Consider the following 23,245-nt stretch of genomic DNA (forward strand, 5'->3'; position numbering starts at 1 on the left):
AACAAAAGGGGCTCCTAACTAAATTTTAAACTTTGTTGGATAAAAAGAGCCCTGTAATTGTACACCATGAAGATTCTGAAAGGATTTTATATTGACAGTTTAGATGTATGTTGTAATTAAAGATGAATATGAGCTAATTTTGTGGCTGAGGAGTTAAGTAATTCAAAAGGCAGGAGAACGAAATTTTGCATGAAGTTATTATATTATGTATACAAAGTGAATGGTAGAAAGTGATGATACCCCCCAAAAAACACAAGTGGATCTTATACTGAAAAAAATGGTCTGTATTTGCAGGACTCAAAGTACTCTCTAAAAAGTAAAATACTTTGCCACTGATGTGATTGGATTAGTCTATTATAAAATTCTAAGGCTCAGATTAGTTATTGTAATACATTTAAATTGTCTCTTGCCAGCAACCAAACCATCTCAGTTCTATTTTTTTTTTTTTTTTTTTTTTTTTTTTTAAGGATTTAGCCATATGTGGAATCCTTTGTGACCCAAACCACATTAATCTTCATCTATTTTTTTTTAAGGTGCACTTATCAGTCAGTTAGGACTTAAAAATATCAAAGAACAATCACCCTTATAACTCTTATTTTAGCGGTACTTGTAAACTTGTCCCCTTAGTGGTACCTGTACAAGCTGGCTCTAGCGCCCCCTGCAGTGGCATGCACATGTGCCTGCATATAGGCGCTGCCAGCTCCCCCTCCCTCTCAGTTCCTTCTTGCTTGAACTCTGACTGAGCGGGTGTGGAATGGACATGAGCAACACATTTCGAAGAACAACAGTTGCAGGTAAAAGTAACCATTCTTTCTTCTTCAAGTGCTTGCTCATGTCCATTCCCAACTTAGGTGACTCACCAGCAACTTAGGTGTCCCTGGAGGCGGGCAGGAGTTCGTGGACGTGACATTTGAAGCACCGCTGTACCGAAGCCAGCATCGTTCCGCGCTTGCTGCATCAAGGCATAATGGAACGTGAAGGTATGTACTGATGACCAGGTAGCTGCCCTTAAGATGTCCAGCATGGGGACATGTGCTTGGAAGGCCGCAGATGACACCTGCGCTCTCGTTGAGTGGGCTGTCAAGGACACCAGAGACACAACTCCAGCATTTTCATAACAGGCTCAGATGCAGGCTGTGATCCACTTTGAAAGACGCTGCGAGAAAACAGGTAGACCCTTCATCTGGTCTGCAACTGCCACGAATAGCTGTGTAGAATGATGGAAGGGCTACATCCTGTCGATGTAAAATGACAGGGTCCTTCTCACATCAAGAGAGTGCAGATGCCTCTCTTCACTGGAGCTGTGCAGTTTGAGGCAAAAGACAGGTAGGAAAATCTCCTGATTCAGGTGAAAATGGGAGACCACGTTAGGCAAAAAAGCTGGGTGCAAGAGTAGCTAGACCTTGTCCTTATAAAACACTGTGTTAGGTGGTTCTGATGTTAATGCCCTGATCTCTGACACTTGCCTGGCAGACATGATAGCGACCAGGAAAGCAACCTTCCAGGACAAGTAAGTGAGGAAGCACAAGGCCATGGGTTTGAAAGGTGGTCCGGTGAGCCTGGATAGGACCAAATTCAAATACCACTGAGCGGAAGGGTCCCTTATTGGCGGGAAACGGTTTTCTAGTCCTTTGAGAAACCTAGTTGTCATTTCATGTGAAAAGACCATTCTACCTCCCACCAAGGGGAGGAAAGCAGATATGGCTGCCATATGGACCTTTGCTGATGAGATGCCCAATCCCTCTGGTTTCAGATGGAGCAGGTACTCCAAGATTGTTGGGATCAATGCCTCTGTCAGGGACATGCCATGTTTGGTTGCTCAGCAGATGAAGCCCTATAGGCTTAGCCTTATAGCCCTATAGGCCGATTTGGTCGATGGCTTCCTGCTCTCCAGGAGCATGCGCTGAACCTGGGTTGAGCAGGCCTGCTCCTCCTAGCTCAGCCATGGAGCATCCAAGCCGTCAGGTGGAGGAAGGCCAGTTCTGGAGGAGCAGGCGACCTTAATCTTCGGACAGAAGGTCCGGTCACAGCAACAGGGTCTAATGCCTGGGTCCCGCCATGTCTACCAGCATCCCGAACCAATGTTGACAGGGCCACGCTGACACTACAAGGATGACCTGAGCTTTGTCTCTCTTCACTTTAAGGAGAACTTTGTGGATCAAAGGCATTGGAGGGAAGGCGCACAGGAGGCTCCCCAACCAGGAGAGGAGAAAGTTGGTGGTGATAGAGTCTGCACTGAGACCCTGATGGGAACAGAAGCAACGGAACTTCCTGTTGGCCCTTCTGGCAAGGAAGTGAACTTGGGGATTGCCCCACCTTTGGAAGATGTGAGCCGCCACCTCTGGATGGAGGGATCACTCGTAGTGAGAGCAGAAGAACCTGCTGAGACAGTCTGTCAAACAGTTATTGACCCCATCGAGATGAACTGCTATTGGGTGAATATTGTGACTGATGCAAAAGTCCACAAGTGCATGGCCTCTTTGCATAGGGCAGGGGATCGGGCTCTCCCTTGTCTGTTGATATAATACACGGAGGTCATATTGTCCGTGAGAATCTGTACCACCTAGTTGGCAAAATGTGGTAGAAAAACGGCACAGGCTAGATGAGTTGCCCTGAGTTCTTTGATATTGATGTGTAACCCCAGCTCCTCTGAAGCCCATGTGCCATGGGTCTTCAGGGAACCAATGTGAGCTCCCCATCCCAGGTCCGAGGCATCAGAAATCAGTGTTACTGATGGCTGTGGTGCTTTGTAGGGCATTCCCAAGAGGACGTAACCCTGATTCATCCACCATACCAGGGAGATAAGTATTTTTGGAGGGACTGTGAGTATCCTGTCTAGGTGGTGCCAGATTGGAGAATACACTGATGCCAATCACATCTGGAGGGGTCTGAAGTGCAGTCTGGCCTGGGGAACCACGTAGGTACAGGCTGCCATGAGGCACATCCTCGCTGTTGTGAGGGGATGAGTCAGAATGCGGGTTATAATATCTGTCATTGCCCCGAATCTTTCCTCTGGAAGGAATGCTCTGGCCCTGGATAAGTCCAGCATTGCTTCGATAAATTCTATTCTTTGTACAGGGACTAATACCGATTCCTGTTAGTTTATTAGGAGGCCCAGTGCCTGATAAACGCTTTGGGTGATTGTGATGTTGCCCTGAACCTGAGACCGTGACCTACCCTGATGAGCCAGTCCTCCAGGTAGGGGAACACCTGCACTCCTCCCCTCCTGAGGTACGCCACTACCACTGACATGCACTTGGTTGAGAGGCCAAAAGGGAGCACCACAAACTGGTAATGGCGGTCGCCTACCATAAACCTCAGGAACCTCCTGTGATCAGGGAAGATGGCAATGTGAAAGTAGGAATGCTTTAAATCGAGAATGGCATACCAGTTGCCAGGATCCAAAGAGGGAATGATGGTGGCTAGGGAGACCATGAGAAATTTCAGTTTTCTGAGATACTTGTTGAGGCGTCTTAAGTCCAGAATAGGCCTCAGCCCTCCCTTTGCCTTTGGAATCAAGAAGTAATGGGAGTAAAAACCTTGACCCAGTAGGTATCTGGGAACCTCTTCCACTGCACCCACCTGCAAGAGTGCTTACACCTCCTATTTGAGGAGTTGCTCGTGAAAGGGGTCACTGAAGAGGGATGGGGGGGAGGGTGGGTGGGAAGGCGGGAGTGAGGCAAACTGGAGGGTATAACCAATAGCTACTGTGCTGAACAACCATTTGTCTGATGCTATGGTAGCCCAAGCTGGGAAGAAATGAGCTAAATGAGAAGAAAACAGAAGGGGGGCTGGATCCATGGGTAGAACTGGTAGGTTGTTCTTGGATGCAGCTTCAAAAGGCCTGCTTTCTCCCTCAGTTATGGTGGCTAGAGCCCAGTCAAGGACTGGCAGATGACAAATGGCTCTGGTGCCTCTTGTAAGCTTTCTTTTTCTTCTTGTAGGAGTCTCTGAGGGGGTGCACCCCAGATCGCTGCTCATGATGGGGCTTGAAGTGCCTCCTAGAAGAAGAAGGTGTATAAAGGCCGAGGGACTTCAAAGGAGCCCTTGAGTCCTTCATGCCATGCAGTTTGGAGTCTGTCTGCTCAGCAAAGAGGGCTGCGCCATCGAAAGGGAGGTCCTGGATAGACTGCTGGATCTCTGATGGGAGACCTGAGGAATGGAGCCATGACGCCTGCCTCATTGATATCGCTGAAGGCCATCATCCTGGCTGCAGAGTCCGCTGCGTCGGAAGTCGCTTGCAGGGATGCCCTGGCTACCAATCTCCCCTCTTCTAAGATGACCTCTAATTCCTGTTTGGAGGAGGGGGACAATGAGTCCGCAAACTTGTCCAGAGACTGCCAGATATTAAAGTGGTATCTACAGAACAGCATCTGTTGGTTTGCCACTCGTAGCTGCAGGCTGGCCATGGAATAAATTTTTTGACCGAACAAGTTGAGTCTCTTGGCATCTTTATGTTTAGGGGTCGCGAGCTGACTTTCCCGTGTCTGTCCCTTTCATTGGCGGCTGTGACGACCAGGGATCCCAACACAGGGTGGGTATAGATATATTCAAACCACTTTGCCGGTACATAATATTTTCTTTCTGCCCTCTTAGAAGTGGGGTGCAGGAAGGCCAGGGTTTGCCACAGAGCCTTGGCCAGTTTAACAGCCTCCTCATGCACTGGGAGGGCCACTCTACTACTACTACTGATGAGGCCAATATTCCAGAAAGTTCGTCAACTGGCTCATCCAGCTCCTCTATCTTGAGGCCCAAGATGGAGGCGACCCTTTTCAATAAGCCCTGGTGTGACTTAAAGTCGTCCATTGGCACCACATCCTGCGACCACCTCGTCCGGCAATGATGAGGAAGAGGCTGGTATCTGAACTGGGGGAGGGGCCTCTGTTCTAGGTGGGGAGGAACCCACAGGGCCCAAGGCGCGTTAATTTTCATGATTCGAGTCCATATCCAGGTGCAGTGCAGCGCTCGGAGGAATGGAGGACTGCGCTACCAATGTTCCTCTCACAGAACCAGCCTATGGAATCCCAGAGGGAAACCCCCACCAGTACAGCCACAGTCCAGGCCATTGAACTTGCGGCCACGTGCCCATTGCTGGCATCGTGGGGAAACTGGGCACCGGAGCTGGGGCTTGCCTAGTCTGAACAACTTCTTCGCTGTCCAAGGATAAAGTGCTGCAACCCGACGGTCAGGGTGGTGCCATCTCTGAATACCCTGCGTTGCCATGCAGAGCACGTTGTTGATGCACTGGTGAGCGGCATGAGGAGCCCGAATGCTGGGTGTGACAGGACCAGCTCTTGTCCTTGGGCTTCCTGTATGGACTAGGTGAGCGGGGTTGTGGTGCTGAGGAAATGCGCCATGAGTCCGGCGACCTGCGTCGCTCTATGACTCCATGACAGCGCTCCGCTCACTGCTGGTCCTCTGGAGAATGGTGGTGGGAGCCTCATCTGGCAGTGTCCTGACCCAGGGAGTGTGATCTCAACTCTGGGGCCCGCCTCCCACCAGTGAATGGTGCTTCTGTGACGTGGACTGTCAAGTAGATCTGTCCCTCAATAGGCTGCCCCTAGGCGCTGATGACAAATTGCGGTGTGGCATCCTTCGTCATCTGCGGTACTGGCAGTGCCGGGAGGTCCTTCGTCGATTGGAAGGCCTCTGGAGTCAACAGCACCACTAAGCGATGAGGGCCTCTCCCACTACCCTGAGTCGGTGGAGGGGCCGGTGCCGGAGTCAACGCTTGCAGGGGTGAGGGATCCTTCTGAGGCGGGGAGGGTTGGCGGCCTGACGCAGGTCTCGCCAGGTCCCCCTTAGCCTTCTTCGCAGGAGAGTGTCCCCGTTCCGTGAGTCTCCTACTCCTATATTAGAGACGGTAAATTGGACATTCTGTCTTACCTCTCTAACACATGTGCATGCCACTGCAGGAGGTGCTAGAGTCAGTCTGTACAGGTACCACTGGGGGAAAAATTTTCCGGCACTGGTGCATGTGGCGAGCACACACACCTACATTTGGAATGGATATGAGCAAGCACTCAAAAACCAACATTTACAACGTAAGTAACTCTTCTTTCCAAGGCCAGAAGGGACCTCTGTGGTCATTTTTAAATATCTGAACCCCTCTTATTTCTGCTGTATCTCTTTTGAGACAGGATGATTGGAATGGAATGCAGTGTTACAGGGATGGCATCAGATATATAATGGTATTATAATATTTTTAATATTATATTTTAACCCATTCTTTATAGATGTATAAACTAATATTTTGTTTGCCTTTCACACACCCACACAATTCCCTTTCAACAATATGGCCTTAAAAAGAAGTAAATGACCCTGCAGACTGTGGGTAGCGTTCCTTTACCAACTTGGTTATTATTTGTTACAAATTTGTTGTGATTGATGTTCACTGTTACACCGGAAGGTTGTTGTGATTCAATAATCTAATTTGGTTTACTCTTGATAAAAAAATTTCAGGACAAACAAAACACCTATCTTTATTAATGCTAACTACTATAGATCTTTCCCTTTCTAATTTCTATGTGTCTTTGTAAACAGAATTTCTAAAGGTAACACAGATGAGCTGATTAGGCTATCTACAGCTGGAATAAGAAGATAGAGGGAATGGGCAGAGGTTTTCAAATGTCGATCAGTGTAATTAACCAAGAAAATGATCATGCAGATATTGGGAAAATCCATGTTAGACTATATAAACAGAAATTATTACTGAATGGCGAATATAATATCTTTTACTATATTTTGGCCACTGTGCTTTACACTAGGGTATACATTTGCATTTAATTTACGCTTGCCATTTGAAACACTGTTTTGGCTATGAGTTTTTTTACACAGTCTTATAGTGGAACAGCTATGAAATAAAGAAGCAGTAGAAATATTTCAGAATTATTATTTCTGGTCAATATAGTGATTAATTTTACAAAAATATAATTAGAAGTATTCAGTAAGCGGATTTATGATAATTGTTGGCTTCAGTAATAGAGCTGAGTGAATAATTGGAATAAATAATTTATTTGTTACATTTCACCTTTCTCCCCCCTATATGAAATGTTATTTCTACACAAGGAGGTTTCAAATAACTTTGTGAATATTTAAATCTCAAAATTTGCAATATGTTGGTAACATAAGTTACATGGTGGTATTTTCTTTTTTGGATGATTTATTTAACTAAGCAATTCAGTATATATTTTGAACCTTATAAAATTTGAACTTCATTTTGGAAAAATATTGAAAATGGTAAGTTAAAATTATTTTTCGTAAGTATTTATGGTAGTGAAGTTTGATTACTTGAATGTTTGTGGGACGCAAACAGAAGAGGGTCACAAACACATTCAGTTAAAAAATCATTTTTAAATTCTAACTAACGTTCCCTGAATTTGTATGTTTACTTTTGCTGACAAATTATCCTATGGTTTAAGGCAGTAATTTTCACCCTTTCTTCAGTGGATGAGAATATTACTTATGGAAAGGTTCTAATTTGCATTGTACGGAGATGCGAAAGTTACAGTCTGTTTTACACATACCCTTTTCCATATATTTTATCATCTTATTCTCTGTGATACACCAACATTGAATTTCTTTTCCTTCTTATACATTTCCTGTAACTTGAGCTGGGACAGGTATCTGTATCTTTGTTCTAGTTCTTGTGCCCTGAATTCACTCTGCCAAGCCTTAAAGTTGTGTAAAAGCATGGAAACAAGAATTCTACAATGAAACAAACAAACATATAATAGAGAATGAGATACATAGGCAATAATACACAACGTGATGTGAGCTTGCCAATCATGATCATATACACCTTGGGAATAGTGATATAACAGGTCCCAGCAGAGTCCATAATATAGCTCTACGGTAGGATATTGGCTGATGAAAACCCTGCTATGGAGTTATTTTATTTGTAAAGTGGTTTAATGATTAAAAATTACTTTTGTAAATGTAAATTTCAGAAATATGTTAAATATTTTCAATGGAAAATAGGGTTTTTTTGGAACAAAGAAAATGGGATGAACCTGAAGAAAGAGGAAGGGGCTAGAAGAAACAGTATTCTACTTCTGTTTATGGATTTCCCTGCATCTCATCCTTCACTCCTCCAAATTAGACAGATGATATAATAGGCTGCATCACTGTAGACTGCTTTCTCCAAATCACCTGGAGGGAGTAGGGGCTGATAAAAGGGACTTCAGCTCCTTTTGAATGAAAAATATCTGTTGCTCAAGTAAGCAGGTTTGGATATAGCATATCACTGTTGCGTGAAGAGGCTTTAGGATCCCCAATGTGTGTGTTAATTAGGAAATTATTACATGGATTGAAAACTTCTTCCATCAGTCATATCTTAGCTAAGCCATTTGATAAATAAGAAATTTTACAGAACAAGGAGTGCAATTATGCAGAGATACACACACATGCCTTGTACACTTGCTGAATGCCAGTATCTAAGTAACATAAAGTAACATAAAGGGTGATCTTTACTCATTTATCTTCATACTCATCTTTCAGTAATAATGTAGATATGGGTCACGTTCCTGCACTCTTTGAAATAAATGGGAGCTTTGCCATTTATTTCAATGATGCTTTGCTGTTGACTTCAATGAGAGCAGGAGCAGGCCCAGCATTTAATTGACACATCACGGAGGTAACTGGATCCACTCAACAAATTTGCATTATACACCAGCTGAAAACAGAGTTGTTTGCCTAAGAAAAGGTTCTGCATGTTCAGTATTTTATCAAAAAAGCAGGAAAATTAAAATGCATGTTCTACAGTTTATTGGCCCCTCCTCCCAAATAATTACCGCATGTGGAGTTGGATATTTTTCTTCTTCTGTTTGTTCACTATGTAGAAGAGGAGTAGAATCTGGTACTAATCCAGAAGACTGTTCCTCTTCATGTTCGGCTAAAAACATAACACATGATTAAATTCACCATTATGTTTGTCATGAAAGTTATGCAATTAAGAATGTTGTTAATGGAAATGTATGTTTTACTTCATGTGAACGGCAGTGATATTATTATCTGGTTAACACTGAGACGGTTAGCTTAGCTGGTCATAAAATATTTTTCACAGCATATTTTAATTAGAATTTTCCTTTTTTTAATTAAAATTTTCCAATAAGCACTAATCTTTAGCATGATTATTTACTTTAGCCTAGTTATTACCACTACAATCATAAATAGTTAGCAACTATTAAAAAAGGATTAGACATTTATATGAGTAAAGAATAGCATGTGGGGTTATAGCAACTATATTTTAAAGGCTATCAAAAAGTACCATGCTCACCGCAAGTAACATAATATAACAGCATAATATATGATGGTCACATATCTCCTAAAGTTATTTTGCACAACTGGCAAGGTTTATTATAGGATTTATTTCCCGAGCAGTAAAGGCCACTGCTGAAGGCTGGATCCCAGATTAGATCAAACTTTGGGTTGTTCGGGTTAGGGAATTCCTATGTTCTAAATACCAGTATCATCACTAATTTAGAAAAGAAAATTAGTTAACTGTAATTCTTATTCTCTGAAGAAATATCCCAGTGGATTCCTACCCTTGGGTCCATGTTTCCAGCATGAAGCAGACAGATGTCCCGTAATTTGAAAGGTCTGAACTGATAAGGAACCCGTAGCAGCAGAGGGGCTCCCTACGCTGCTCTCTATGTTCTGTGATCAGTTCTTAGTTTAGTTTTGAGGTTCAGGCTGCATTAGTGCACTATTGAAATTGTTTTTAATGGCTAGGACCCAGCACCAAATTCAGAACTCGTACTTGGGATAGCTGCTTTAGCTGACATTCCTCTTTTAAATCCTTGGACTGGAATGAAACATTCTCCACTGGAGTGGGGAAAAGTTGTGCAACTTCAACAGCTAAATTAAAGTCTAGAAGCCTGACATGGCTGAGTCTGGGAGCTATTACCGAGTGAAGCCTCAGATGCTGTGAACTGTCTAGATGCTGTGGGAGCCCCAAAGAGCTGCAAAGATACTATGTGAACCAGGTGGTTGTGTGCGGGGGGGTAAGTGAGGAAAGGGGTGGTTGGTAACTGCGGAGATACTGTGTGAACTGGAACGTGAGACTGCAGTGTTGATACTTTCAAATGTACAAAGTACTACATGTCAACACGCCATTTTATACATAATTTCTGCATCAGAGTAAATTCTTGATATGTCATGTGTATTGTATAAACAAATACATTCAGAATTATAAAGCAGTATAGCCTGGTAAAATCTTGGACCATCAGTTAAACCCACACCGGTATACCAGGAAGAGAGCAGTAAACTTACTTTCACCAGCCACATAATTAGTTGGAAAATAGCCTTGCTGTCCATTTGCTAGGCTGCCAAACCACCAGTTATCATTATCTTTGTATAACACTTGGATAATGTCACTGCGATGGATGGTTAGCTCATCTGATCGATGCGCTGTGTAGTCATAAAGAGCCACTACCTAAAAGAGAGATAAGACCACCACATCTTTATCACAACTGTGCCACAGAGAAAAAAGCCCAACATTCACTTCCTCTTGCAGAAAAGCAGCTGAAACCAAAGCTGCACTTTGGTAAAAGCTGAGGCTGTCTCACTTTTTGCTAATGGGATCAGGGGTGGTGGGAACGCAGCAGGAGAAGCAAGATAAAGGACTGTGGGATTGTAGAAATGGTTAAGAACATTCAATACACTAAGATTAGCTTCAAAACAGCAGCTGTTAGCTTTATAAGCAATTAACTTGTTAAGCAAAACAAAAAAAAAACTTAGTACATTCACTTTCTCAGAATTGTTACACCACTTTCAGATCCAATTCTGTGCACATGCACATTAAATATATACATTTGAATAAATACTTCAACAATGTGACTGCTTTACTAGACAGAAAACTCCAATGGAACCATTTCATTGTAAAACTTTATTTTGATCCTTTCATTTATTTGTAATGTTTTGTTTTGAAACAAATATCTATTATAAATGTTTGCATATTGGGTCTACATATTACCTACAAAATAGAGCCATTTGCCTTTGAAACATACTACACTGTTGCATCAACATTTCACTAGAAACATTTTAATAGTCTTCTCCCACCTTTCATAACACATAGAATACACAACCACCAATCACAGCCTTTCTGACTGTCCTGAAAATAAAAATACCATGGATCATTTCTTATTTAGCTTCCACAACCATATGATCAGGGTGTGATTTCTGTCCCATTTTCATCAAGAGAGAGTAAAAAAGAGTAAAATGAACAGAGGAAGTTTAAAAGGATACTGGAATCTCCACCCTCCCCAGAACTCACCCAAAAAAGATATAATACTTCAACAACTGATCTCTAATCTGGAGCTCTACTAGACGAAAAGGCTAGGGACTGCTGCTTGCAACGGCAAGTGGCAGAAGTTCCAGCAACCGTCAGAGGCGGAAAGAAGGAACTGGGGACCCGCGGGGACAGCAGCGCCCTTTATAACGCGACATGAGCGCGGCACTCCAGGGGGCGCCTGTGCTGGCCCTGCGGGGCTTGCTAGGGAAAAAGTTCCGGGAATCTGTGCACGGGGCACGCACACACTAAATTGGAATGCATATGAGCAATCACTCGAAGAGAGAACAGCGTAGTTACTACTAGACAGGAATCTATCCAAACCTCCGCCTAGCTGCCAGTAACATAACTGAAGGACCAAAGAAACTGAATACCTCCCTCTCAATTATAACTCTCCTCCCCACATCAGGAAAGGCAAGCATGCTCAAAAACAATACAGAATGCCAACTAGTTGAAAAATGTAAGGACTCTTTGGAGATAATACTGCAAAAAGTTCACTTAAGGTAAAAGGACCATAACTTGAGGTAAATATTCAACAGAATGCATAAAATGAAAGCAGACCAGAAAGTGCTGTGCATTTTTGCAATGTCTTATAAACAAAATTCACAGTATTTCCATAGTAAAATGCTCAGCAGTTGTCCAATGTCTGAAAAAAATTACAAAAATCTAGTGACTTGACAAACTTGCAACATGCTTAAAAACAAAAGCAAGGCAAATCAAAATTTTGGTACCATTGTATTTTGTATTGCGATTGATTTAGGGAAATTAGGGAATCAATGATTAAAACAAAAGTGGAAGTCACCATTATTTTCATGATCCCATCTGAGATATCTGAACTAGAGCTGGGCAAATAACTACTTTTTTGGTTCGCTGGCAGTTCCAAAAAAAAAAAAAAAAAAATTGGGGTTGAACCAGACCCCAAAATTCCAAAAACTTGCAGGAAATCAAAAAAGTCTGTTTTAGATCCTGTCTATCTGGCAGGACCCCCACATGAGGTGGCAAAGGGTACACTTTACCATGGCCTGGAGGCCCTGGCCCAGGCTGCAACCCCCATTACCATGAGGAAAAAATTGAGGCTAAATTGTAGATCATGCCTGACGATATTTATAGAAACTTATTTCCCTTTATCTATTGTCCAGATCTTGGTGTTCTACAATGTGGCAAGAATGGTTAAACCACCTAGCTATCTTGTCTATTCAGTGTGAACTTGCAAGAGAAATTGACTTTGGGGGGCTAACTCATGATTTTGCAATGAAAAAGGCCAGAAAAATAAAGCTTTAAAGTTAATTGGCCTAATTATAAAATGTTTGCAGTCACATTGGTCCATTAGAATAAAAAAAAAAATCAAGACATTGACAGGATATAATACCTTTATAATGACCAAAAAGTTACAAAATAGTTAGCAAACTTGTAGGACTCTCAGGCTGGGTGTTATGTTAAACAAAAACAGCAAAGAGGGGGCATTTTTCAGAAATGTAGAATATATAACAGTAATTTCAGAATTCAAACTTTTTTCGTGGCTCATGAGATTGTATGTATGGGATGAGGGATTGTGGCATGTATGTGGGAGGGGGTCCGTGTTACAAGTTTGTACTAGGCCCGAAAAAATTATGCTTGGACCCTGTTATCTGGTAGGTAGTTACATTCAGCCAAAATGTTTGGTTTCCAGGCATTTTTAAAGGGCTAGATTTAGAAAATGGTTAGAGGAGGAGGTGTGATGGTGGTGATAGTGATGGTGTAGATTAATCTTTCCAAAATGCATAAATACAGTGTAGCAGGTATGGAAATAATAAACAATTGCACAATACTTACTATCTCTTGCACTGGTGTAGAACTACTAGCTCCTCTCATATATGATGTAGCCAGAGGATCATCACCCTAAAAGAAGAAATTATTTTAACATTAACATGCAATATTTTGGTAAGGACACTTTTCCAAATGAGCATTTGTTATACACTGTAAACACAACGGTGTACTGTAATAAATATTAATTGTTGTTTTTCCTAGGCAAAATACAAATGATGTTGGATAATATTCCTAACAATATTGATTACAGGTATTTAGGAGAGGATTTAATTAAAACTCCTTTGTTACAATTACACCCCTGAAGACAACTCGTTGTGGTAAAAAAAAAAAAAAAAAAAAAAGGCTGATAATGAATATTAATTCTGAGCATGCCTCATTACAAACTACACAATGGTGGTAACCTGGAGACAATGCAGTGAATTTCCCTTCCAACTATTATGTTGAAACTGATTTTTTTTATTATTAATATAATGGCTCATTTTTGGTGATTTGAAACAATCAATCTTTTCACTGTTGGTTCTTAACTGCACTTTGCTGCCATTATTTATTAGCATTTCACTGAAATAAATGGAATATTACCTATAACTAGCATTTCAGTAATGCTGTAAATGTGCTCAAACCTGGATGTACCAATACCTGGAAAGTTTGACATAATTCAAGTAGCTGAACTACAAACCTTTGGCAGGTTTCTCCAAATGTAGAAGTATTTGCTGGAAGTAGATTTAGAATTGAATAATTATGACAAAACTGTTTTTCTCCACTATACCGAAAGCGGTTCCCTCGTGGTAATTGAACTGATACAAGGTATTGTCAGTGCTACTGAAATAGCTAAGGTGCCACTTGCCTAATTTATTAAAGGGAAAACCAGATTTGCCTGGATTTTTTGCATGCCAAAGGGTGCATACTACAACTCAGAATACAAACATTATGAATACGTGAGCCAGCATGTAACGAGGGTGAAAAGGACTAAGATATTTTAATGGAAGAATCAACTATGGGCATTTGGAAGTGGCATTTCAACCCATAATGAATTGTGCCAAATTATAAACCATTTTAAAATACATGAGAAATCTCATTCATTTTACCAATTTTTCTTCCATCTCATACTCACTTCAAATGTTTTCAGCATCTATAACTTTCTCTTTCCTTCCCTCTTAAAAAACCGTTTTTTTAACCTTTTTTTCAAACGAATGCACATCTTAAATTTGATGCTATTTTTATTCCCTCAGTATTATTTCCATTAGGCCCTCACCGTGTCTTTTTCAAAGGATCATCATTATAACAATCTTCAGCAAGGAGAGCAGAATTTGTGGTCTTCTTTGAAATCTCAAGTGACTTGCATTCCTGCCTTTGCAGAACTATAATGCACTTTCATAGGATGACTAGTCTTAACCCATCTAGAAGAGGGTTACTTGGTGATCATGAAACTTAAGCTTCTCTAAACTCATCTCTAGCTCATTTATGATACAATATATAATACGCAATATGGCTTTTGCTATATTAACCATACAATAATAGAATTATCAAAGTAAACAGCTGCAGTCAATTCTTACATTTTACTAGCATATCTATTCCTACAACAAAGTGCTACTGAATTTTTGTTATGTTACACACACGGAGTAATAAATCTTTAAGTCTGATCCGATAAATACACAGGCTCTGAACATATCTATATTACAGTATAGTTTAAGGGACTTGTAAATGGCATGCTGGTAGTTAACACAGCCATGCAGGTTTCAGCCCATTCCTCATCTTTCATTCTCTGAACTGAGAGAACTCTGCAGGCAGTGTGTTTAGCCTGGAGGGTGGGAGTTGCTGTTCAACAGTGATTCATCAGGATTATTATTAATATTATCTAGGTAACTAGTTAAGGAATTTATATAGCCCCCATTACCACACTGAATTTTTCTCTTGCTCTTTCTTTTTTTTTAAAAAGATATTTGTGTTCTATAGAAGGTCTCATCAAGTTTTCCTTAAGAGTGAGGTGAGTTGTTAGGAAATAATATTTGGAAAGCCATGAGCCACCCCCTAGAATATTTGGAATGTTCTCAGATGTTGTGTTAAACTTTTTCAATAACGTGAATCCAAAGAGTTTCCACTTGAAGGAGTATTGGTATATTTTTAAAATGGCAGACATGACAGTGTGTGAGTACAGACCCCATCCAAGAGCTGGCATAGTGAGAGCTCAAGCAGCACTATGATCACAGCTGTATGCTTCAAACACGAGGACTATCAAGACAGCATGGTGGGGTCTGCTGTGGTGAATAAGTAATTTCCCCAGTACACTAAGCTTTCATCTACATTTCAAAATAATACCATGGAGATATAGGTGGCTCCTCCAATACTTTTAAAGCATGATTCATTTTCACAGTGTCAATAAAACGTAACAACTTTTTTCAGAATCGTGCTCAAGCCTTGGACATATCTGTCTCTAGCATGAACACATCATTACATCCCCCTTTGCTGTGAAGTGAAAACAATTCAATCATGTTGTATTCAGATTCCCTGCATTGCTGTTTTTGGAGCATAGGATGAATGTGTTCAGAGGAGTTGGAGCTAGCACACTAAGAGCCAGCACACCTGTGTATGTACTCTTACTCTTATTTGGTCCTTTCACTATGTTTTTTAATTTGGGGTATACATTTAAACTGACCCTCTATTACGGTGTCTTTAAAACATTTCCATGCAGCTTGCAGGGATTTCACTTTTGGCACTGTCCCTTTTAATTTCTATTTAACTAACTTCCTCATTTTAGTGAAGTTCCCCTTTCTGAAATTAAATGCTGCTTTGGTGTTCCCTTGCCAAAGGGATGTTAAATTTTATTATGTTATGGTCACTATTACCAAGCAGTTCAACTCTATTCACCTCTTGGATCAGTTCCTGTGCTCCACTTAGGACTAAATCAAGAATTGCCTCTCCTCTTATGAAAAGTTCCAGAGGGGTAGCCATGTTAGTCTGTATACAGCAAAAACAACGAGAGTCCTGTAGCACTTTAAAGACTCGTTGTCTCTCCTCTTGTGTGTTCCAGGACTAGCTGCTCCAAGAATCGGTCATTTATGGTGTCAAGAAACTTTATCTCTGCATCCCATCTTGAGGTGACATGTACCCAGTCAACATGGGGATAGTTGAAATCTCCAATTATTATTGACTTTTTTATTTTTATAGCCTCTCTAATCTTCCTGAGCATTTTACAGTCACTATCACCATCCTGGTCAGGTGGTTGGTAGTATATCCCTACTGCTATATTATTATTCAAGCATGGAATTACTATCCATAGAGATTCTATGGCACAGTTTGGTTCATTTAAGATTTTAATTTCATTTGACTCTATGCTTTCTTTCACATATAGTGCTACTCCCTTCACCAGTACGACCTATTCTGTCCTTCTGATATATTTTGTATCCTGACATTACTATTCCATTGATAATACTCATCCCACTCAGTTTCTGTGATGCCTATTATATCAATATCCTCATTTAATACGAGACACTTAAGTTCACCCATCTTAGTATTTAGACTTCAAGCATTTGTATATAAACACTTTAAAAAATTGTCACTTTTTAGCTGTCTGCCATTAAGTGATGTAATTGAATGAGACTCTTTCATTTGACTGTTTTTCATCAGATCATACCCATATTTTATCTTCTTCCTTTCTCTCCTTCTTACTAGGATATAGAGCAGTTCCATTAATAGATCCTCCCTTAAGGGATGTCTCTGTCCAAACCATTTGTTTCTCCACATCTGTCGGCTTTCCTCCAGCTGTTAGTTTAAAAACTGCACTATGGCCTTTTTAATTTTACGTGCCAGCAATCTGATTCCATTGCAGTTTAGGTGGAGCCCATCCTAGCTGTATAGGCCCCCCTTTCCCAAAAGGTTCCCCAGTTCCTAATAAATCTAAACCTCTCCTCCCTACACTATCGTCTCATCCACGCATTGAGACCCTGCAGTTCTGCCTCTCTAACTTGTCCTGTGCGTGAAACTGGAAGCATTTCAGAGAATGCTACCATGGAGGTCCTGGACTTCAATTTCTTACCTAGCAGCCTAAATTTGGCCTCCAGGACTTCTCTCCTATCCCTCCCTATGTCATTGGTACCTCCATGTACCACTAGCTCCTCCCCAGCACTACATATAAGTCTGTCTAGATGTCTCGAGAGATCCGCAACCTTCACACCTGGCAGGCAAGTCACCATGTGGTTCTCCCAGTCATCACAAAGCAAGCTATCTACGTTTTTGATGATCGAGTCCCTCATTACTATTACCTGTCTTTTCCTAATAACTAGAGTTCCCTCCCTGGAGAGGTATCCTCAGTGTGAGAGGATACCACGACACCATCTGGAAGGAGGGTCTCAACTATGGGATCGTTTCCCTCCATTCCAGTTTGATGTTCTCCTTCCCTGAGACTTACTTTCATCCTCCTCAACGGTACAGAGGTGGTCCTACTGGAGGTGTGGGACCATTTTACCGTGTCCAGGAAAGTCTCATCTATGTACCTCTCTGTCTCCCTTAGCTCCTCCAGTTCAGATACACTGGTCTCCAAAGCCTGTATGCGGTCTCTGAGGGCCAGGAGCTCCTTGCACGGAATGCACACATATGTCACCCGCCCACAGGGCAGGTAATCATACATGTTACTTTCAATGCAATAAACTGGATACCCCCAACTCTGTTGCTGGACTTCTGCCTGCATTCTCTTTTTACTCCTGCAGCTCTTTCTTTTATTGTTTGTTTTTTATCGGGAGGGGAGAGGTAGTTTATTGTCTTTAGTTTACAGAACGTTAATGAAATGTATCTAACCCCTCCCCTCCGCACTCTCCCACTCCCCCTCTAAACTCCCTTGCAAAACTCCTGTTAGCTAGCTCCTCTGGTCACTTAGGACTGGGCTTTTCAAACCCTGGTTCTCCCTGAGTAGCCACACCCCCTGGTTAAGGGTTGATGGGTGCTGAAGATATCGGGGACCAAAGCCTCATTAAGAAGCTCTCAGTCTTGCTTAGGAAGCCACTAGTATCAGCACACAGCTAGCTAGCAACAGCCCCCAAACAAACAGACCACACGATACATTTCAGTCAAGCAGCAAGCACACCACAAACACACACACTACAGACAACAAATTCACCCCAAAGATCACATAGTCGTGCCTTTGTCACCTGGGAAACTCCTTCACAAAATTCCCCCGTTAGCTGCCCCTGTTCACCTGATTTTTTTTTTGCAGCCTTATTGCTAATTTGCTATCACCCCTAGATCTTTTTCACTATTATTACTTATTATGGATATTGTGGTAGCACCCAGAGACCCCAATCAGGTTTGGGGTCCAAATGTATTGGGATTTGCACAAAAATATAGGAAGACACAGTCCCTGCCCTATAGCTTATGGTCTAAAGATTCAAAAGAACCAAAAGAGATAGGAAAAGGGCCACTACACACAAGCAAAGTGATAAGAGTGATGAGGGCAATACTGGTGGGGGATGATGTCTCATTAGTTCCACTCCTCCTTTCTTTGTTTATTGTAATTATTGAGGCAGGGGTGGAGGAAAGGAGAAGGGCAGGAGAGGGCAGATGAATAAGCAGGAGCAAGGAAGCATAAGGAGGACCCTGAGGGGCATGAAGGAAAGAGAAAATGGTGAAAGGAGAGCAGTTGGAGACAAGAATGGAGAAGGAGCATGGAGGGCAGAAAGAACGCTGGTGGTAGATGTACTATGAGGTAGAAGGGTGGGAGGATGTTGAGACAAACAAGCGATTAGCATACAGAATATAATGGTGTAGTCTGCTGGCGACAGGCTATCTAGGAGGTGTCAAGATTTTGAGATTGAAGAGGGACAAGGGACACCCCTTGGACCACTCTAGCAGGTTGTTGCTTGGGAAGTCCTTGTCGCTCCAGGGAGCTGCTCCCTCCATTGGGAGATCCTGCTGTGTCTCCCTTAGACCATATAACTGGAGAACGGGAGCATAGCTGAGCTAGGGAAAAGTATCTTTTCTTAGAACCTGCAGATGGAACAGGTGCTGAGCTGGGTATTTTCTCCATTACTACTGATGCAGTTCTTTCAGGCAGTTATGATATTTTCTAGATTTCTACTTCCCACTCAGTATGTGCATTCCAGATTACTTTTTCTCAGGTGTATTAAGCTAGTATTTTTCAAAGCAGATTCTCATTTTTAATAAGACTGGGACTTCTCAGTTTGGAAAAGAGGCGACTATGGGGCGATATGATAGAGGTCTATAAAGTCATGACTGGTATGGAGAAAGTGAATAAGGAAGTGTTATATCTCATAACACAAGAACTAGGGGTCACCAAATGAAAGTAATAGGCAGCAGGTTTAAAACAAACAAAAGGAAGTATTTCTTCACACAATGCACAGTCGACCTATGGAACTCTTTGCCAGAGGATGTTGTGAAGGCCAACACTATAACAGGGTTTAAAAAAGAACTAGTTAATGGAGGATAGGGCCATCAATGGCTATTAGCTAGGATGGGTAGGGATGCAAAACCATGCTCTGAAGTGTCCCTAGCCTCTGTTTGCCAGAAGCTGGGAATGGGTGACAGGAGATGGATTCGTTGATCCATCCTGTTCTGGACCATTGGTCTGACCAAGTTTGGATGCTCTTATGTTATTTTCTGCCCATGTTTTTGATCTCTAAACCACTTTGTATTATTGCTCTGCCCTGATTAGTATTCAAAACTCCTTCCAGACAAGTACCATGTGCAAATTTTTACTATGATATTCACTCTCTCTCCTAGATTAACAAATGTAAAATAAGGCTTGTCCAGCATCGGTCCCTCAGTATCCCACCCACAGCATTGCTAACCCTCACGCACTTAAAAATCATGAGTCTCCCCACCACATCTTGATATTGGCTTAAAAATCATGAGATTATTAAAAAACATAATACATTTTGGGTTCTTTTTATTTTACTTGACATTTCTGAGCCTTTAGGATGCACTCAGGTCACATTTTCCAATTTTTCTTTATAACTATGAGGGCTAGAAACTTACTTTTAAAAAAAATGAAAATTGTGATTTTCATGTAATCACGTGGATTCTGAAGCCAAGGCAAATATTGCAAGATGTGATAAAATAACAAGAACTGCCAATACTGCCAGACACTCCCCCCCCACAACTCTGTTCTATCAAAATATCCCTTATTTGTTTGTTTAGTCTATTTTGGGTATGCAAGAGTATGGCAATCTAAACCAATTTGTATTATATTTGTCATGCCAGATTTTGTGAGACTACTTTACTAAATTCCAAATATAGTAAGTTTTCTGCATACATACATACATACCTACACTAGATGTCTGGATTTTATAAGGACAGTCCTGGTATTTGGGGCTTTGTCTTACATAAGCACCTATTACCCTCCACTGTCATCCTGATTTTCCACACTTGCTATCTGGTCACCCTAACCTACACAATCCTTATGTACAACACATAAGGACGTTCTCTTGAGTAAGGAGCCAGTACTCTTTCACTGGGTGTATTTTTGTGACTGGAATGATCCTGAACCATAGATAGAACCAGAAGAAAAGTAAGAAAACCTTAAACCAGTCATCTCTCAAAAAACAGGGAGCAGATGCAAAGAGAAGTAGACCAAAGAGGTATCAAAAGTGGCAGTCTTAAAACACAGGCAATGCACAACCATTTACTTAACCTGAGTAATCAAATTATACACCCGACACTTCATAGAAATTCACATCCAAAGAGAAAAATACCAGGAAAGAAACGACTCTTTACCTGTATCTTTCATATAGTCTGGAATCTGACATCTGATTCTCCTCTTTCATACTATGCTTGATTTATACCATATATTTCTGATGCCTACAATGACACTAACCCCTATTTCACAACTATGTAAGAAATAGGAAAATCAGGCCCTAGATGTCTTGCTGGGTGACTGCACTGTTTGCATTTTTGCTGAGCGTAAGAGCAACCAGACTCCCTTCAAGGTGACCAAGAGACCAAGGAAAATTGACATCAATAACTCCCACTTGAGTTTCCCCACCTTAGAAATCCTTTAATTTTTTTTTCTAGGGTTCTGCCAGGAAAATACAATAAAGCATAGGAATCAAGGAAATACACTTCCATTTCTTTATTGCCTTTCTTTTAGTCCCACTCTACCTTTCATTTTATCCCTCTTTTCCATTTCCTTTACTGTCTAGAGTTTGCTCTTTCCCTCAAGCATTTATAGGATGTCCATCATAGTGGTATCAAAACATCAACATCAAACTAAATCTTGCTTCTCTCAGACAAAAAGGATCCTTTTCTTCAGATCCTTCCTCCTACATATATGCAATATATTATCTCTCCCCTTTTATTCTGTTTTCCAGTCCCTTTTACTTGCCTATGCTATTCTTTCATCTCTCTGGTCACCCCCTGTTCTGTTCACACATCTTTCACTCCTTCTTTGACCCTCTTCCATGTTGTCTGCTCTTTCCTGCTCATTTTTGAGACTACTGTTAAATGCTCCCCTTGCTTATTTACTGTTGTTTCTTTTCTTCCTTCTGCCCACACACAATCTCTCCAACTTTTGCCTCTTAATATCCTTTTTCCCTTCACTTTCTTGTTCTTTAACTTCTCATGTTCCTGACATTCCTCTTGCTGTCTTCTCCACTCTCTGGAACTGTAATGAGAAGAGCACCAATGGATTTTGTAGGCTGACTTCTGGCTGCTCCACTCCCATATGTTCATGAATACATAAACAGTGTTTCTGTTTGAAGTTAAATCCCCAGTCCTGCAATGAGCTTCATGCATTTGGACACCTAAATCAACATACACTTTACTGAAATCAGTTGAGCTCTAGATGGGCACAGAGGTCCACCCGCATTGAACTCATTGCAGGACTGGGGATAAAGAAAGAGGTTACAATCTAAAATCAGCATCCCTTTTTCCTCAGTTATGGGAGGGAGAGTTGCAGCTGCAGGGACAGAGAACTGAGGTTTTCTGGAGATCTTTCCAAGTTCCTCCACTGCAGTTGGGAAGTTAGTTAGGACCTCATACTCTTAAAAAACTTAAGCCATAATAAAGAAACAGCTAAGGGGAAGAGTAAATAGATAAATGTTTTGCAGATTTCCAGATCGCAAAGTGGAGACCAAATGACATCACCAGCATGGCGCCTGACAATGGAACTATTTAAAGTGTTTATAGTTGCTTCTTATATTAGCAATTTCAGTGTTACTGGGTGGTGAGGGCTGTGCATGCATGCACTGGATTATTCATGCACGTTCACTGAGCACACATCAAGAAGATTTGGACCTTAAAGTGCCTTGAAGAGAAGAGGCACTCTGAACACATAAAGGAATTGTATATGCATTTATTGTCATCTTTCCTGTATATACTGCAAAGTTTTATTTCTACTACTCAACACATAAGTTATGATATTGGGATTTCAAGTATAAGGAAAGTAATAGGAAAGCATTTCTAATGACAAAGTTTGCTTATGCACTTAGGTGCTGTTTTTCTTTGATTTGCAAACAGGTTCTTCACAGCAAGGGAGCAAATATGTGGACTGTCTTCCTTTACCAATTAACTATTAACTAACTCTTTTACACCTGCTGACAAGGGCAGTGGAGACCAAAGGTCAGAGCAGGGTCAAATCTGAGGCTGAGAGAAGCAGAGGAGTTCATAGTCAAGTTCCAGGCCAGGGCTGATACCAAGGATCAGAGTCTGAGTCAGTTTTCAGGTCTGGGTCAGGAGGCAATGTCCAAATCGAGCCAAGATTGAAGCCAGGAGCTTGTGAATAGGAAGCAAGAATGGTTGAGGTAGTTACAGGAGATATGGGCTGTTGTTTGGACACTTCCTGGAATGCCCCTTGGATTTATATAGGGCAGGGAGCCAATCAGGAGCCATGAGGCTGCTGCCTCATGTTCACTGCGGGTGATGGGTAGAGGAGTGTGAGCCAGTTACAGCTGCCGCTGGGTGACAGTGTGGAGGTGTTCACTGCCTGGCAGCTTTGCAGGCCTGGTTCAAGACCCACTGGGCCTTACATTACCCTCTCCCCAGGCTCTCCTATCCCGAGGTGCCCTCTGCCTGGATGGGCTATTATGAGGTCAGGAGCATGGACTTGGGACGCTGGCTCCCAGGATCGCTGTTCTAAGGCATAGTCCTCCCAGCCTACAAGGTACCAGAGAGAGCTAGAATTGATTTTGAGTCCAGTTTTTCATG

At 41.7% G+C, this 23,245-nt stretch overlaps 1 protein-coding gene across 1 annotated transcript in view; it reads right to left on the bottom strand.

Moving 5' to 3' along the window:
- AHI1 (Abelson helper integration site 1) overlaps positions 1-23,245 on the bottom strand; it is a 163,959-nt gene that overhangs the window by 16,901 nt on the left and 123,813 nt on the right. Inside the window, 3 exon segments of the mRNA XM_067542267.1 lie at positions 8,793-8,893; positions 10,273-10,435; positions 13,103-13,168. Coding sequence (XP_067398368.1) covers positions 8,793-8,893; positions 10,273-10,435; positions 13,103-13,168 — 330 coding nt within the window.

This window comes from Emydura macquarii, unplaced genomic scaffold, assembly GCF_026122565.2.
Source record: "Emydura macquarii macquarii isolate MOO-44397 ecotype Brisbane River unplaced genomic scaffold, CSIRO-AGI_Emac_v2 contig_705, whole genome shotgun sequence".
NCBI classification, from domain to species: domain Eukaryota; kingdom Metazoa; phylum Chordata; order Testudines; family Chelidae; genus Emydura; species Emydura macquarii.